At 47.0% G+C, this 16,761-nt stretch overlaps 1 protein-coding gene across 1 annotated transcript; it reads left to right on the forward strand.

The window, feature by feature from the left end:
* The first annotated feature begins 13,692 nt into the window (after positions 1 to 13,692).
* On the forward strand, positions 13,693 to 14,904 carry LOC126572852 (uncharacterized). Its single transcript, XM_050232540.1, has 2 exons — positions 13,693 to 13,962; positions 14,020 to 14,904. Exons 1-2 carry the CDS (start codon positions 13,693 to 13,695, stop codon positions 14,902 to 14,904), a joined length of 1,155 nt encoding a protein of 384 aa, XP_050088497.1.
* The last annotated feature ends 1,857 nt before the right edge of the window (positions 14,905 to 16,761 follow it).

A 16,761-nucleotide genomic window follows, 5' to 3' on the forward strand; every position in this document is an offset into this window, starting at 1 on the left:
GATGTTAAAGGTGCAAAGGCAAGATTGATCGGTGACTTCACGCCGGTGACAAACCAAGAAGACGATATTCGTGTCGACCCCAAAACAAACACACTCGCGCACATAGAGAAAGAGAGACGGACAGACAGACAGAGAGACTAAGAGCGCGCGCACGGCAGTGTGGCGTTAATTGCGACCCAATCCATCACGACGGTAATCCGTACATCATCAACGGCCACGTCAAATCGCCTACCGCCGCTAGTCACTAGACTCCATTTCATGCAGCAGCGGCCATGCTCCGTGTTCATCCGTCAGTGGTCGACAGGTAGATGCGGGCCGGGGCTCGGCTGGGCATGAGCACCGTCCAAAATGTCCATTTATCTCCTTCGGTCGCACACATACGTGCACAGGACGCGGAGGTTTTTGGCATTTTATCCGTCTGACTCGCAAACTCGCGGGGTGGGAGTCGGCCTATTTTCGTTTCCGCGTGCAAAGATCGCACATTCCGGGCCACCGGGAGGACGATGGCGCTACCGTTGACGAAAGAGTTATCTCGAGAGCGAGGGAGAGAGAGCCGCATACAGGATCTGGAAGTGAACGCAACCACTTTGTGACAATTTGCGCACTCGGCGCGTTTGGTGTTCAGCTTGCTTGCGCACCTTCCATCAACACTCTGCAGGTAACACTGGCCTCGAGAAGAAGAAAAAAAAACATCGGAATCTCCGACCAGACGCTAGCAACGAGTTCAAGGCCACTGGTCCCCGACCTGGCACGGCAAAACACGAGACACGTTGCACCGTGGTCGCCGTTGTCGTTGTCGTTGACGTTCCTAGTGTACCTTACGTCACTTCTTACGACCGCACATGCACCGAACGAAATCATAACATCTCTTACCACCAATGGGAACCCGGTGCTCCTGGATGGGCTTTAACCGCTGGCCAACCGGTGCCAACCGATGAGCAATGACTTATTTTTGGTGTCGCTACCTCGGAGTCGCACATGCGGATCTTTGGGCCCCCAGCGACAGACAGAGATGCGTAGGGGGAACATGCTGTCAACCAGCGTGATACGTCATCGAACAACAAAGTCGAGTGATGCTGCAAAACGGACTGATCTGTCCGTCCATCTGTGCTGCGGATTTTAGGGAGATTGTGGAATCGATTTCGTTATCCTGGTCGCTGGATATGATTCCCGATTCCCAAAGTCTCGACAACTTCAAGACGGACGAGCAGGAGGAGAATGGGTGCGAGAGCAACGTCAGTTCTGCTGCTATCACTCCACACAAGCACAAACTCACATTCCTGGCACCAACATCAACGACTCAATAGCGTGACCATTTTCCATCATCGAACACCACAATACCGTCGGCAGCTAGACGGCGTCACAGAACTCGAGAGTTCTCGAGGACGTCGAGCACCTCAGCACCTGCTCCACGGAAAATCCAGGTAGGTGTCGGTCCCATCCCATCATGATGATATATGGTGTGGCCGGGGGGTTAGGGGACGACTCTTTCCATCATTTCCATCCTCTCTCTCTCCCTCGCCTTCACCTGGCAGCCCGGTTTCCCCTCACCACTATGCTGTCGCCATTGTGCCAACGACTCGGCATCGAAAAGACAAAAAGAAATGGAACATTCCTGGCAGAGGACGCACAGGTGTACCACCACGGGATGCAGAAGCGTTCCTCTGCTTTCTCTTCGCTCTTCTTCACTTTGCGCACCGGATTGAGGTGTGGAGGGATTGAATGGAAAAATCGATTTCCATTCCACCGTGTGCGCCACTCCATTTTGACGCTGACGCTTCCATGGATGAGTCCGGATGATGCGACCGTTGGTTGGTGGGGGGCGGTGGGCCCTCCCCATCACTCATTTTGGGGGTGTTCTGGGTGGCATCGACGGTGAAATCGATTTTTTGCTGTGATCCCCTCACTTCCAGCACAGCGATTCACGCTGATGATCACGCTGATGTGCTCGGCCGGAGTGTTTGGTTGTGTGCTGCATTGTCCAAGAATCAAGAATCGCAAGCTGTGATGCTGTTTGTATGTAGAAGGATATCCAGGAGTATTGAGCAAATAAGCAGCACACGATTACGGCGTTTAATCCTTTCCCTGGGATTCTCTTCCTTTTTCCGTGGAATTGGATAGTGTAGCGGTTCGTTCCTAGAAGACAAAGATTCATGACACTCCAAAATGCCGTCGGCATTTCGCACGTTCTTGTTCCTGCAGTCCCAGCATCCAGTCCATTACTTAACCTTTAGAACGTTCGTTTAGGCATTTCACAAACAGTTCCTGTTCTGTCACACATCCGGAACGCTTTTGGGCACATTTTGAACTACAACAATCCACATCAAAGCACTCCACAACACGGCAGCAACTTCTGCGCCAACTAGACGCACTTGTGACAATATGGAGTACGATCATGGCGACGGCTCTTCACAAACCGACGGCTTTTCACCATCAGCAATCACTTCGGTAGTGGATTTTCTCGGGTTTTCACATTAGACGCTACACCCTTCCCTTCACCACGCACTAACAACTCGATCGAGCTCGTTTAAATCACTCTTAAAAGGGGGGACGGGGATTTCACGTTAATCGAGTGCAGTCGAGAACCATTCTTTTGATCACCGAAAACGTTGAGTTCGCTTCCGATACACAGCCCACTGCGATCCCTCACCGTGATTCGTGATTGTTTTTCACGTACCGCTCACAGTTGCACTACGTACGGGGCATCGAGACGCGTTGTTAGCTGACAGAATGGCCACTTTCCACGCGACCAATTCTTCCCCTTCCACCCACGGCACTGCCACCCACTTCCTTACGTGCGTATCCGTGTGTTTTGGTGCAGCTGGTGCTTCCGGGCTTTGCATACGGGGCCGCTGCAACCCCCGCGTCGCGCGTATGGAGTGTGTATGTGTAAACGGCGGCAATGCTAGGCAATTGCTCAAACAACTGGCGCGTTCTGCGACCCAACGCCACTGGCCAACAACGGTGGCAGCGTGAAAATTTGTCCTCCACATCCGCTCGCGACCAAGAGAGCAAATGAGAGAGCGGTGGAAATGACTGAAGAGAGAGAGAAAGAGCGACTCCGCGCTGGACGCTCTCTTCTTATCAATTCCTATCGCTTACTCTGTCTCTCTTTTTCTCTTTCTTTCTTTCTCTCTTTCTCTCTCTCTCTCTCTCTCTCTCATATCCTTTCGCTCCTGCGCTGCTATTTGTTTCGCATCTTTTTGCAGCACGAGAGCTGCATGTTTTGCGAACATAATTTTCATCCTTCTCATGAGAGACATGAATCTCTCCCATCACGCTCAGCGCGGAGAGAGAGAGAGAGAGAGAGAGCGCGGAAAATGGAAAAAAGGAAAAACCAAAAATAAGTAGAGAGCTAGAGAGAATGCCGGAGAGCACCGGTGAGCAAGCGAAGTGAGCATTTCCTCTGCCTCGCTCAACCTTCTGGAGCACCGATGAGAGTGATTGAGAATTTCGCTGTGTGTGGTACTCCTCTCCCTTAAGAAAAGACGCTTCTTCCACGTGAAAATGGCAAATAGCACTCCCTTTGCAGCACGCGGACAGCGTGAGCGGAAAAGCGCGTGGTTTCCCATGTGCCAACCCATGTGCGGCCAAGCGTTGCAGCGTTCGCTCTCGTTCTCTCTTTCTCTCTCGGAGAGTCGCTCCCATTCCACCACATCGTAGTAGACACAGACACACATACACAGCGTGCGTCGTCATCATAGCAGGCCACTGTTGGTGAGAAGCAAAAAGAACATGGACTTTTCGTTAAGTTTTCCATCCAAGGCGCGCGCACACAGCATCTTTCGTTCAGTGCGCGCGTTTCCCTCGCATTCGGCATCGCGGCATCGGCACTACAATAGGAACGAGGGTGGCGGGTTCATGAGGGGTGCGAAGGTGAAGATGGACTTGGGGCATGGGAGAGAGCTCAGTGTTTTTGTTTGGGTTTTCGCGCTGGCGTCCAAAAACTTTCAAGCAAGGTAAATGTATTTTCCTTCGGCAGGGCCATTGCTGCTGCTGCTGCCGAACGAATGCTTGAATGCTGGACGGTCGAGTTGCGGAGGTTGAGAGAGCATCTGTTCGGTGGAAAAATAAGGAAGTTTTCCTAGTGCTCGCGGACTGGCGTACTACCCCGCAACCCCTCTTCAATGTGGTCGAGTCGATTAATGAATGGTTTTGTTTTTGCTGGTGGCCGTGCCGAGCGATGCTTTATGCGCGCAGCGCGCATAACGAAAATGGGGTCGCGAGATGAGCGAGACAAAAAATGGGGTCATCCTGGAACCGATTTTCCAACGAATGTTTTGCCAGCCTGCGAGCGTGGTGAGCGTTTGAGTTTTCACTTTAAGAAATGTGTGTGCGTGTTTTTTTATTTTCAGTTTCCTCCTTTTCGACGATCGTCATCGTTGACGTTGGTTTTGGAACGCAGGAACCCGGATGCCTGTTGAACCTCGCCGTATTGATGGCGATGATGATGACGATGATGATGGTTTGGAAATGTTGAACAATCGGATGAGTACGTCTTTCAAATGGGCGTAATGTAGACATTTCCAGGTATTGAACCAGATTGTGGGATGCAAGGGGTTGAAACAAGGTTCTATCATGCATTATGGGAGTGGGGGGGAACTCCACCCACCGCTGGGTGCTGCTAAATAAAGGGCTGAATGCATTTCCATATACTGTGCGGATAGAGGTTTTCATCTCGTTCTCAGAATACATCAGAGCTTCAGTAACATGCACTTGTCGTTCATCATCATGAAGTAGCTTAAAAAAACCTGTTATGTTGGGATGCCCTTTCTTTGTTCGTATCAGACTTGATGATGCTTTTCAAAAACACGAGCCAGTTTAATTCCATCCATCTTTTGATGAGGAATCAACAGGATTCCGGTGAGACTATTATGAAATGCCCTGGCTAGTAGAAGTAGAATGTGCATTATTATATTGTGATAGAATTATGGAACATTGACCAAACGTGAGTAATATAATTGGTACAATTCTACTAAAACATTCTTCAACTAAACGCTTTTCATAACATTTATCAGTCTAGGAATAGTACTAAAAATGCAATAGAGTTACTTTGATCTACATTCATTTAAATTGAATAAAGCTGAGATAAAGCAGACTCAGCAGAACAATCATATCTCCTTTTCTCTTATCTAAGCCCCTTCCCAACATTGCAGAATATCTTTTGTAGAACCGAACAAGTCCTTTACTGTCTAACAATAGTTTCCATCGACTCGCATCCTGATTCCATTCCTTCCATAAAGCGAATGAAAGCCTTTAAAGTAAAAGAGGAAATCTGTAAAATACGTTCTCCAATATTGCATTCCCACAAAGCATCCCTGCGGATTTCCAGCAGCTCGCTAGGAACTAAAGGCGCCTGGATGAAAGAATATTATTAGCGCTGTTCGTTGGTATGTTGTTCATCAAGTTGCAATACGGAATTACATTCCCTGAGCTGCTGCGCTGCTACAAAGCGGGGCGCCTCCATGGGTGCCCTTCAATAAACGCCTGCACATCCTTGATTCAGTACGAACAATGCAAAGCTGGGGCCTAACAATGGCGAGGCGATCTAAAGCACAAATATGTCGAACTACATTCGTTCTAGATTAATTATTTGGAAAACTCAGAGGATAAATCATTAGTGCTGGGTAAGGGGCGGACAGGGGGCGAATCCTTTGAATACGTTATCATCCGACATAGCACGGTACGGCATCCTGCATAACTCTATTGATCATCCATTAGGAATAATTCAATTAGTGCACCACAAAGGAGCACCATTTGTGGGCATTACTGAAAACTACTCCATACAAGAGATTATTAAGCCTGTCAGCCGATGTGCTGTATGACGTTTGACTGAGAGAGAGCGCCCTCGTACAGCCTGCTGATTATCCTGACGACGTACCCCATGGAAACCAACGTAGCTTGCGTGTAATGTAAGCATTAATTAATATTTTTCCCGTCGACAGCAACCCTTGCAAAAAGCTGAGGGGATAACTGGTTGCTAACTGATACCATGGATGGATCTACCATCACCGAGAGGTTGAGTACGCGAGCCTCACAATTTCAGCAGCAGCAGATTGTCATCGCGATGGATGGGCTGAGTGGAAAAAAATACAAAATGTGGATACGTCAGTAACGGATCAGCCGCCTAGGTTTCGGTCGGCTTGGAGATGAATTATTTATAAAACCTTTTTAAGGTCACATTACCTAGTGGCCTCCTCTCGTGACATCTTCAAGTCTAAAACAAGCCGCCTACGATAGAGCGAAAACCGATCAGAGTCACTCTGATAACCTCACTCTGTAACTGGCTTAAGAAGAAGAATCCTAGTAGCTTACGACGCAAGCGGTTCGTAATCAGTATCTACTGGTTACTAGATTAGTGGATGTGATCCATTTTCTGAGGTCCCGTTTTGTTGCAACAAAATAGAATCGCTGTAAATGATGGAAACAAAATAATTTTGCTTCGAATGTTCGATTCCAATCGTCAAAAAAATCGTTCCGTTGTCAATCGTTCAATTGAAAATCGGAATTATTCATCAAAAATCAGGAGTTTTCCAACAACAACAAAAAATATGAATCAATCGTCTGCAATTGGATTTCTGTCAACAGTCAGTACGAACGGACAGTGAACGTTCCTTAGTGAAGCTGCCTGTCAGCGATCGGAATGAATGGAGCTCCGTTAATAGCGTTTCCCGGGCATTTCAATTTTCATCGAATTTTACCGACGCTGACATGAATTCATCGTGACGCTGCGTCCGTCCACCATCTCCCCTCGCCTCGGCCAGAAAATATTAATCCTCCTCCAGGTTGATTACGTCACTCGCTAAGGGCGATGTTAATAGAAGCAATAGATTCATTGGATAGCAAATTAATATTTACTACCCAGGCGAAGCGAACAGATGCGTCTGTTCTACAACAGAGCTCCCTTTGCCCCTCCGGGGCTCCCGAGCTCCACAATCAGAATCAAAACATGAAAAGTCAATTTTCTCCTCGCAAAGAAAGTTGTGGCTCCTGTGGACTGTGCTGGACTGGACTGGATTGGTGACGGCCATTGTGCGATGCGTTGATTTGTGTGCAGAATTGTACCACCACGGTTTGCAAAAAAAGCGACGACGACTGAAGCACCCACACACAGACACACACAATAAAAGTTTGTCATTATGCTGTCGCGATATCATGTCGCCTGGCTCACCACCAACCGCACCACGCACCTCACAAAACTGTCAAAGATTGTTGGAAAGTGATGAATAAAATTTGTTGCTTCAGCCCCACTGTGGCCAAATTCTCGGGAGACGTCCGGCATGGAGACAGCTGTCCAGCCGATGGTACGATGCCCGAGCCTGTCACGATATTCCCGCTTCCTTCACCCAGTGGGGCCCAGTGAGTCCACCCTCCACCTCCCCGTACTCCACCACCACTGTCTCATTGTCAACTCCGCTAGACGACGAACGATTGTCGTTAATTCGATTCCCAGCCGGCACAGATAAGCTATCCCCGGACGCGGAACGAAGATGTTATGCGGTGAGTGGTTTGGCAGGGGCAGGGGAGGGATGGGAATGGTACACATTCGCGACCTTGTGGCAACCATCCCCTACGGCGATGTTCACTTTCCTGGGCTTGTTCCCCCGGGGTCCTGGCGAAAAAGAACGTCATCAAAAACGGCTCGACGTGGCACACGACGGTGGCACACTAAAGCGAACGACAACGGCAACGAAGCGTAGCTGCGACTTTATCTCATTGTCTAATTTGTTCAAGATCTTGCCACCGCATAAATCTCCATTTCGAGCCGTTCATTTTGTTGCCCACTTTCGTGCTGCCTTTGCTTCGCTTTTCCCCTCAGCCCATTTTCAGATCGGTGGTTTTGTGTTGAAGTTTGACAAAAAGCCCTGCCAAAGACCCGGATTCATTATCTTTATGGATCGCACAGGGCTGAGCTCCTGTAATGCGGCGTATCTTGCGAAAGGGATCGCGGGCTTTTTTGGGATGGATTGCACTGACACTCACCCACACGCGTACGCACACTCATACACATTTTACTGGAAAGTTCAGCTTTTCATGGAACTGGTTGACTTGGCAGATTGATACGTTGTGCGATTCCGGGGACGCGGTGGTACGGTGACTGAAGAAGCTTTTCATTTTCTTCATCAAAAGCATTCCAGTAAGCGGTTCCCTCTGGGAGTCCCCGGAGGGGTCTGGTCCAGCCATCGTTTGTCGAGTTCAACTTGTAATTAAACAAGTTTGTTCTGCCCCGTGTCTGTCGCTTACTTTTTATCGTTGTTTCGAGAGTTCGAGGTATTTTGGGAGACAATTTAATTAGGTATGGTATCGATACTTTGACTTTTCCCCTCCGCATTAGCTTCATTGGAGAAAGTCCTAAGAGGTGGCCTAGATCTAGAGGTTAGCCATGTGAAAAGTACTTCTTTGCTGTAAACAGAGGGAGAGAGAGAGAGAGAGTAGAAACCAAAAGAATAAACTTTTTTTAAATATACATTTCATCTGCTTATTGTTACTATAAATACTTTTCCAACTTTAACTTACTTGTTACTTATACTTAAAATACTTGTTTTATAATCAAGTTTTACAGCACTTTTATTAAAAAATTGACTACTAATTTTATTAAAACTCATATGCTTTATGGAAAATAGTATACATATAATGTTTTCAATACCTTTAAAGGCTCAGTCGAGCAGTTTTTCTATTCTACGATGGGCGAATGGACGATGGAGTCTTATTTGAGGAAGTTATACTGCGATCGGCAATACCACTAAACGCTGTACTACAGCAAATGACAGTTCATTTACGCTCATTCGTACGGCCATTGTCGTGTGAATTCGCGACTCCTAAGGAATGTCTATGGGTAGCGTCGTACAACTCGTCGAAACTGTGGGTAACACGAAAAAAAATTGTTTACCACGCATTCATGCAAACATTCCTCGTCCACGGTGTACCGCTCACCTCGGTCCCGAAACGTAAGCCCATTTGTGAGCGTTGTGTCATTTTTATTGATGGTTTTCTCTTGACCGTGCACCATCCATTGTGTTTAAATTTCACTTCTAACACTTCTTTCGGTCGCTTATGGCTGTTTTCTGCGTTTACTCTTCTATTTTCACTCGCACGCGAATGCTACCACTGGTAGCGGGTGTTAGGCGTTGTGAACGACGGCGAAGACGACGACGGCGACGACGGAGGGTTCCAAGCGGAAAATCAAAAACATACGAGCATAAGCGCAAGCATGAGCAATGCGAGAGACTGAGAGAGAGATAGCGAGAGAGAGATACGCTCTATCCGACGAGGACAAGAAAGACATCAACGGGGCGGAATAATATAAAAAAAAACTCCCCAGCTAATTATAGAAACACATCAACTGTCCTGATCCATTTATTTTCTATCTCTTCGCCCCTCGTTCCCGGTGGCCGCTAGTGTGTCGCCACCACACAAGGGCATAGAGCGACACCAACGATGTCGTTTGTTGTCTCTTTAAGACAATTTCCGCCGTTCGTGTTCTCGCTCCCCGCGTTTGGGCGATGTTTAGGTTAGGGCGATAGTTCGTTGGTTGCCTGTTTCAAACGCAAAACAGATGCTCGTTTCCGCGCACTGATGACACTAGGGCGGGGAGCGACAATTCGTTTTTGGCATCACCCAACTGCCCGTTAATTCAAGCAACGACCAATCATTCATAAACGGCACTACAGGAAGAGCGTTTCAGTGTTTTTGCCACCAGGTTGGCAACAACCAATTGTTGGATGGTTGGTGGACCATTCGTCTTCGGCATGATTGGAGTGAGATCTACGGATGACAGTTGTTGATTCACCGTTTTGTGAATCACGGTACCACTCACTGACTAATATGGTGTCTCTAGAACAGTGAGGGCCCAGGGCCACCGTGACGTTGACTCACACAAATAGAGGGGTTCAAGGAACATGAAAGAATGTTGAACTCTGTCAAAATACAATATTTATTTAATGTTTTCTTCCAGGTACCAAAAAATAAACTCTTTAAATAGTGAACCAACTTTGTTTCGCAACTATCAAACAAATATCAATAAACTTTGGATAAAACTTTGAGGCAAACTTATCGCCAGCTCAATCCATAAACAAATAAAAAAGTTTATGCCCAAATTTTAAACGCATAACAAATAAATTAACAAGTTTTTTAGCTATGCTCATGCACGATAGCAACTAATATACGAAATAAAATCTAAATTTCACAGTTGTTCGTCGTAAAGTTGCTATCGTGTATCGCGCGACGTAGACCATTTTCCGCAATTTAAGATGCGTCACGCCTCATGCCGCGAAGATCGATTACATCTTAGCGCAGCGTTTCAGACATTCATCGAAGGTCATCCAGACGTATCAAATAAAATCAAGGAATTCCTTTCATTAATCACCATCGCACCATATTTTATACACCTTTCCTCCCATCCCGTTCCACCGCAGTAAACATTCGTTAGACGAAGCAATCCGAGCAATTAGGCTGCGTCGGGGATGGGGATCGGTCAGGGAAAGGTCAACCGATCCCGATCAGCGACACGACGAAACAAAATTGTACCATACCGACCACAGCAACAACACCAACAACAAAAACAACACTCGTCAACTCGTCTCGTCTATTTTTAATAGAGAAAGATCATTTAATTTCACAAAAGCATCTCATCTTCTGCCATCCTTCCGGCACTATCCGTGCTGGTGACCATCCACAATGCGATGAGGCAAGAAACGGAACACTCACATCTCGAAATCAGCTGCACACGTTTGCGCGAAACATTCTAACCTCACACCGGCGTTTTCCACCTCGCTCGCTCGCCTTTTATTGTTTTGTCTCGATGAAACAGTGTGTCCTCGGGATGCAGGAGGGAGGGGGAGACGGGGTTTTGGGGTAGGGGTTATATTTTTCATTTTTGATCTCAACCGAAACCACGGCGCTCTGAATGGAACACGGACGATTGCCAACCAGCGCCGCTGTAACCACAGTTGTCATTGGCAGTGCCATTGGCCCGCAAGGGAAACTCGTGTTTTTGCTCGCCTTTTTTTTAATCAAATTAAAGCATAACTTAGGGCAGAGTGAGAGCTCAAAAAAAGAAAGAAAGAAGGAGAGAAAATGTGGGTTAGACAATGGCCAGAAACATGTGGATGACCAGAAAAGCGTCAAAGCGAAGTTTAACCTGTCAGTTCCAAAGTGAAAAGTATTTCGTCTTTGGTCGCAACAGTTAATTAGCCAAAAGAAGAAGAAGGGTTAACGCTTAGTGGGCGAGGATCGTAAATTCCGATCCCTCCCGTTCATTTAGCACAGAACAACAGAAGAAGATCAAACGCCATGACAATTGTTGTGGGCTCAGAGAGTACGATAGTCTGTGAGGGAGGGAAAGACAGTGCGTGCAATGTACAACTCAAAAATGGTACACCGATAACCTTTTATGCTTCTTACACCACCCTTTACCACCATCTTTCGGTCTCAAACAAATATTCTTGCGATAAAAAAATGGGATCCTCTGCATAAACTTTGGATAAAGAGTTTCCCTTCCTCTGGCACACCAAACACGAGCATTCGGATACCATCGGCTACTGCGATGCCTACCAGAACGGAAAGTGGACCGCAGGGGGATAAAGGTTTCATTTTGCAATTTTCATTACCGTTGCCAGCGGGCTACTATGTTTCATTTGCACCTGTCCAGTGGCAGTAGCCCAGTAGCGCCCTGTCTAGGACCCACGGGATTGGCGGGAAGCGGTACGGCTGTCCTGTCCCGTGCCAAAGCGCTGCTTTTAGTTTACAAATTAATTTGTAATGCAAAGTAGCGCCACACCACCGCCACCATTGCCGACGATGAGGACGAAGCCGAAGCCACCCTGCTACTGACCACATTTACACGCGTAGGTGCAAATCCTCCCCTCCGCTCGAATTCAACACCATCCACCCTCTGGGGTACACGGTTCAACTCGACTGAAGCTCATCATTTTATGGGAAAACAATTTTTACCCAAGCGGAACAACTTTTCCAGGTAACAGGCAGCGATAAGGCACGCGGTAAGGGAAGGATTCTGAAGTCAAAGCGGATAGCGGACGGTCACGTTGGGTCCTGGTGAGGGTGATTGAAAGATTAAAAAACGAGAAAAAAGACAAATATAGAACCCAACGGCTGGACCAGGCTTACCAGGACGGACATTTCGTGAGAGATTGTTGTACAGTTACATACTCTATGCAAAAAATTCCAAAAGAGTAAAAATCCAGTTCCTGGTGGTAAAAGGTAAAAAGTAAATTCTGTTACCGCATCTTTATAATGCATTTCACATGCACTTACCTCTGGATTGCAGCTTAAGGGAGTTTCGGTATTTAATTGTTTTTGTGACACATAGTTTTAACATTTTTCCCTGAAAGCTGATCCTTTCAAGAGTACTGTGTAAAAGTTTTGGATCAATCGAGGAAAAACTGACAAAGATACAGATTTTTGAAAATCCGCGTTTCATACAAGGCTCCATGCAGCTCGCTACTTTGTAGAGCGTTTCCCAAATCCAACCTTTTCAAAGTCGGTTCCCATCGTAGCGCAAAAACTACTGGACCGATCGATTCGATATTTTACAAAAAAATAATCTGTACACTCTTTGCCAGGTAGCCTCGTCAGAATTTCATTAAAATAGTAAATATTTTTTTAAAATAATTGTTTAAAACTTGTCTTTCTTGGGTAAATAGTAAAAAGCATCACTTTTTCAACTTCAAAACTCTGCCAAAAATCGAAAAATAGAAAATTCAACAAAAACTTGACCAAATAATCTTCAAAAGTTGCAATTTAATATGACGTTCACTTGAAAGAATGCAGTGGGATGGTTACGTCACAAAATATCGTCAAAAATGATCCTTGTTTTGGTAAGAAATTACCGAAGCCCCTCTTAATACCTAAAATGGAAACCATCATAAACAACATAAACTTCTTGTCGTTTTCTTAGCTCGATTAGCATACTTAACTCTCCCGCTTTGCGCTTTCTTTGCATGATTTTAATTGATGGTTGTTGCTCGAATGACGAGATGGAGGAGGGATTGTTAACATAAATATCAGTCAAACTGATCATCTTACTGAGCGAAACAATAAATGTAGTACTGTAGTAATGTAGAGAACCTATAAACTTGTAAAGCGAATGGTTTCCTAGAAACTAAAATTGTGACTGCGACTATTAACGCAAAAAAACAATCGTCCTTAGAAAGCCTTTTGCAGTAAAATCCAAATATGTTTTATGTATCTGACATACCAGCACAAAAGGAACGTGAGCGGAAAGGAAGCGACGGAAGCAAATTGGAGGTTTGCTGGCAGTGCGTTTGCATTTGTCCCCTAATAGCACACCGGCCCCCTCTCGAGGGTTTGATGCTGTCGTAAATAATAAATGGTTTACCGCTTTGTCACACCCGCCGGTGCCAAGGGACCCAAGAAGCAGAGGTGTCAAGATCAAAGCCAACACCGAATGGCCATCGGTCGAGCAAGCGAATCACGGAGGCTTATCACAAAGCCCCGAAGCTTAACGTCCTCCTGTGCCTTGTGTAATCAACGTGCAGCAACCCAGCTTGGTTGAGCAGCTGTCCGTTCACACCGAGCGTCGGAGATCCGTCGGAACAAAAGCTGCAAGACATTCGTCCTTATAAATATCCCTGAGTGCACTCTGACTGACGTACAATCTTCTCGAGTGTCCGTGGTAGCTACAAACCCCCCGTCTGAGTAAAGGAGTACACAATGAACCTGCTGAGCGGTGAACCGTTGCTGAAGATAAACTTCTTCCGCTGGGTCGAATGGATGGATACGATCAACGGGATCAATCTGTTCGCTAGCCACCGGCTTGGCCGCTACTTTCAGCGTGCGTTCTATGTGCTGCAGTTAGCCCAACTTCTGGTTGCCTATAATCTCGTCGTTGGCTGTCTGCAAAACACCACGCTGGAAGAGTTTGCCAAGCGTTTCAACGAATTCGGTGGCATCCTGCTGACCTTCTCGCGTCTGATCGTCATCGTAAGTGTCAGTGGTCCTTTGCAAGCGATCTTCTGCTTTCGATTTTCCCATTTACAGAACCACCACAAGAGTGATCTTCGGCGAACGGCAAATTTCATCAACCTGTCGGCCTTTCATTGGCTTAACGAGCGTGCGGATACCATACGAAACCGTACCCTGGTCAATGCTCGCAAGTTCCTTACGACGCTCCTGTTTGTGCAGATCGTGACGTTGGTGTTCTGGTTTCTGTTGACCGAGTACCAGGCTCGCAAGCAGAATGTTCTGCTGCCAATGCTCCCCCACCTCCCGTTCGGTGATACCGCCCAGTGGCCCGAAGCAGCAAAGCTAGCGTTCCGATTGTACTTCTACCTCGGCTACTCTCAGCTAATGTTTACCTTCTTCGGTAGCTACGTGATCACGAGCTGTTACCTCCTGGCGCTCACCATCGAGCTGCGTATCTTGAACGATTCGTACAAAGATGCTCCGTTGGAACTAGCGGCGTTGGTGAGCTTCGTCAAAGAGCGATCGATCTATAAGAGTGCTCTGCACGAGCATATCGACATCGTCAAGCGGTTAATGAACGGTGGTGTGCTGCTCGAGCTCGTCTTCATCGTCGGTCTGCTAACGATCAATGGGTTGCGGTTGTGCACGATGACGAGTGATTGGATCGAGGTGGCACTCTCGAGCAGCATGATTTTGATCTACCTGTTCGAGTTGTTCCAGTACTGTTGGCAGGTCGATGAGATAGAACTACTGCACAAGCAGCACTCGTTCGCAGTTTATTCTACACCATGGACCGGAGCGATCCGACCGCTCAAGGCATTTCTGCTCATCACAATCCCTGCGTCACAGAAACCACTCTGTTTCATGTGCGGCGACATGTATCAACTCTCGGCCACGCTGTTTGCTTCGATGTTGCAGTTCATCTACTCGCTGTTGATGATGCTGCTACAGTTTAACTGAACACGCTGCACCATCATCGCTTTTGAGTGTAATTAAAAAATAAATTAAAAATGTTTGACAGTAGGGTGCACATGCCGAGGAACAGGAACCACTTGTGCGTGAATGCGCACTTCCCTTTCTAACTCTCCATTACCATCCATTCATTACTGGCGGATTCGGATTCCATCAGCCCAGTTGTCAACGTGCACATTGACATCCGTGCGGTGCCGGTACGAGCTTGGTACAACATTCCCCTCAAACCAAAGTCTAGACGTTCGTTCGCGGGCAATGCCAATTCCTGTGCGGAAGCTTACATTTATCGCTGGCTCCATAAATTCCTCAAAGCACAGGACACACGACGTTTCTCGGACGAAAAAGGGAAACTGAAAGCGTAGAGATGGAAGCAAGAGAGCGAAATTCTCATTTTCGATAGACCACCAGACCGGTGGCCTCGGCGTGTGGTTGCGGCCAGGCCCCTTCGACGTCAGGTTCTCCCCGTTGGAAGAGAAGAGCTCTAGGAAATATATTTGCTTACATTCATAACCGGAAATCAGTGGCATAAATTCTCAACCTTCAGCCTGACTTATTTCGCTCTCGAGTGTGCTTCCTTTGCTGCTTCTACCATCACTACACTGGCTGCATGGTTCAGCGATGCAGGTGCAAGAGCGTCGTTAGAGCGTCCGTACTGAACGTGAATGGCAACCCACGGTGCTAAGGCGATGAGCTTATGGCCTCTGTGAAGGCTTCTTTTTTTCCACCGGAGACTCTCATACATTTTAATAGGTTGCCTCGTATGTGAATCCATGATTTAACGACTACACTTTTGTAACATAAATTGCCTGGCACCTGCTAATGGAAGCACTCTTGGAAGCAAAGGCAAATAATGTCATTTCGAAGCAACAAAACGATCACCCGAACGAACGGGTTAACGTGAGTGAAAGTGCGATCGATATCGAAAGAAAGGAAAGCAACAGAAACGGTCATCGTGTACAGGAGCCGAGCTGCGCCATAAACGACCAAATCAAACCATCATGTGAACCCTATAAGTGTCCACTGGGCCCCCGTACACGGATTCTCTAGCTTGTGAGCGATTTTGCGTCGTATTTTGCTACTCTCCTCTGTTTGGACTTCTCCTGTGAGCCGAAGAACCGCAAGACGCAGGTGTATCCCAATCCTTAAGAGAATAAAAGCCGCGGGAATGAGGCGCTCGAGAGAGGGAGAGAAAAAAAACCCGGAAATAATGTGGTGCTGGCCCACAGAATGGCAATGTTCAGGAGGGGAGAGAGAGGAGCTTTGGAGGGACTGCATCATAAAAATAAATTGCATTCATAAATATTCCGCCCGGCCGGACTGGACTGGGCGCTCGGACTTTACAGCCACCCCGGGAACCCGCGGTTCAAGCGACCAAATCATCGTTCGATGGCAATTCCGGTGAGAGAAAAAGAGAGTGAAGAGCTCATCCAAGAAATCGCTGGTCCTCTCTCCCAAGAAGGTGGTACCGATCGCAATAGGTTTTAAACAGCACTTCCATTAGCCGTTCGATGGGATCGACGTAACAGCTCTCTAAAGTGTGATCGATCGATCGATCGAGCAGCAGTACAGTCAATTTCGAACGCAATCCAATGTGCTGCTTAATATTTACTATCCATCTTCGATTCAATCAACAACATTTTACATCACATTTTGTGTATTGCAACGATTTTGTTACAAAACACGAAAGAAATCTCGACAACTTTGAAACCATTCGCAACATTCGCTAACCGACAAACAGTGCACGACTTTTTAAGGCACCGCACTGTGCTGAAAATGGTTCCAAATCCAAACTAACGACCTAAAATGGTCATCCGACATTCACACTCCTTCTGGGTGGGTCTAGTG

Source organism: Anopheles aquasalis, chromosome 2 (genome assembly GCF_943734665.1).
Source record: "Anopheles aquasalis chromosome 2, idAnoAquaMG_Q_19, whole genome shotgun sequence".
Taxonomy (NCBI): domain Eukaryota; kingdom Metazoa; phylum Arthropoda; class Insecta; order Diptera; family Culicidae; genus Anopheles; species Anopheles aquasalis.

Coding starts and splice junctions, on each gene's coding strand:
- LOC126572852 (XM_050232540.1), top strand. CDS start 13,693: ATGAACCTGCTGAGCGGTGAACCGTTGCTGAAGATAAACTTCTTCCGC. Junction 13,963..14,019: donor TCTCGCGTCTGATCGTCATC/GTAAGTGTCAGT, acceptor TCCCATTTACAG/AACCACCACAAGAGTGATCT.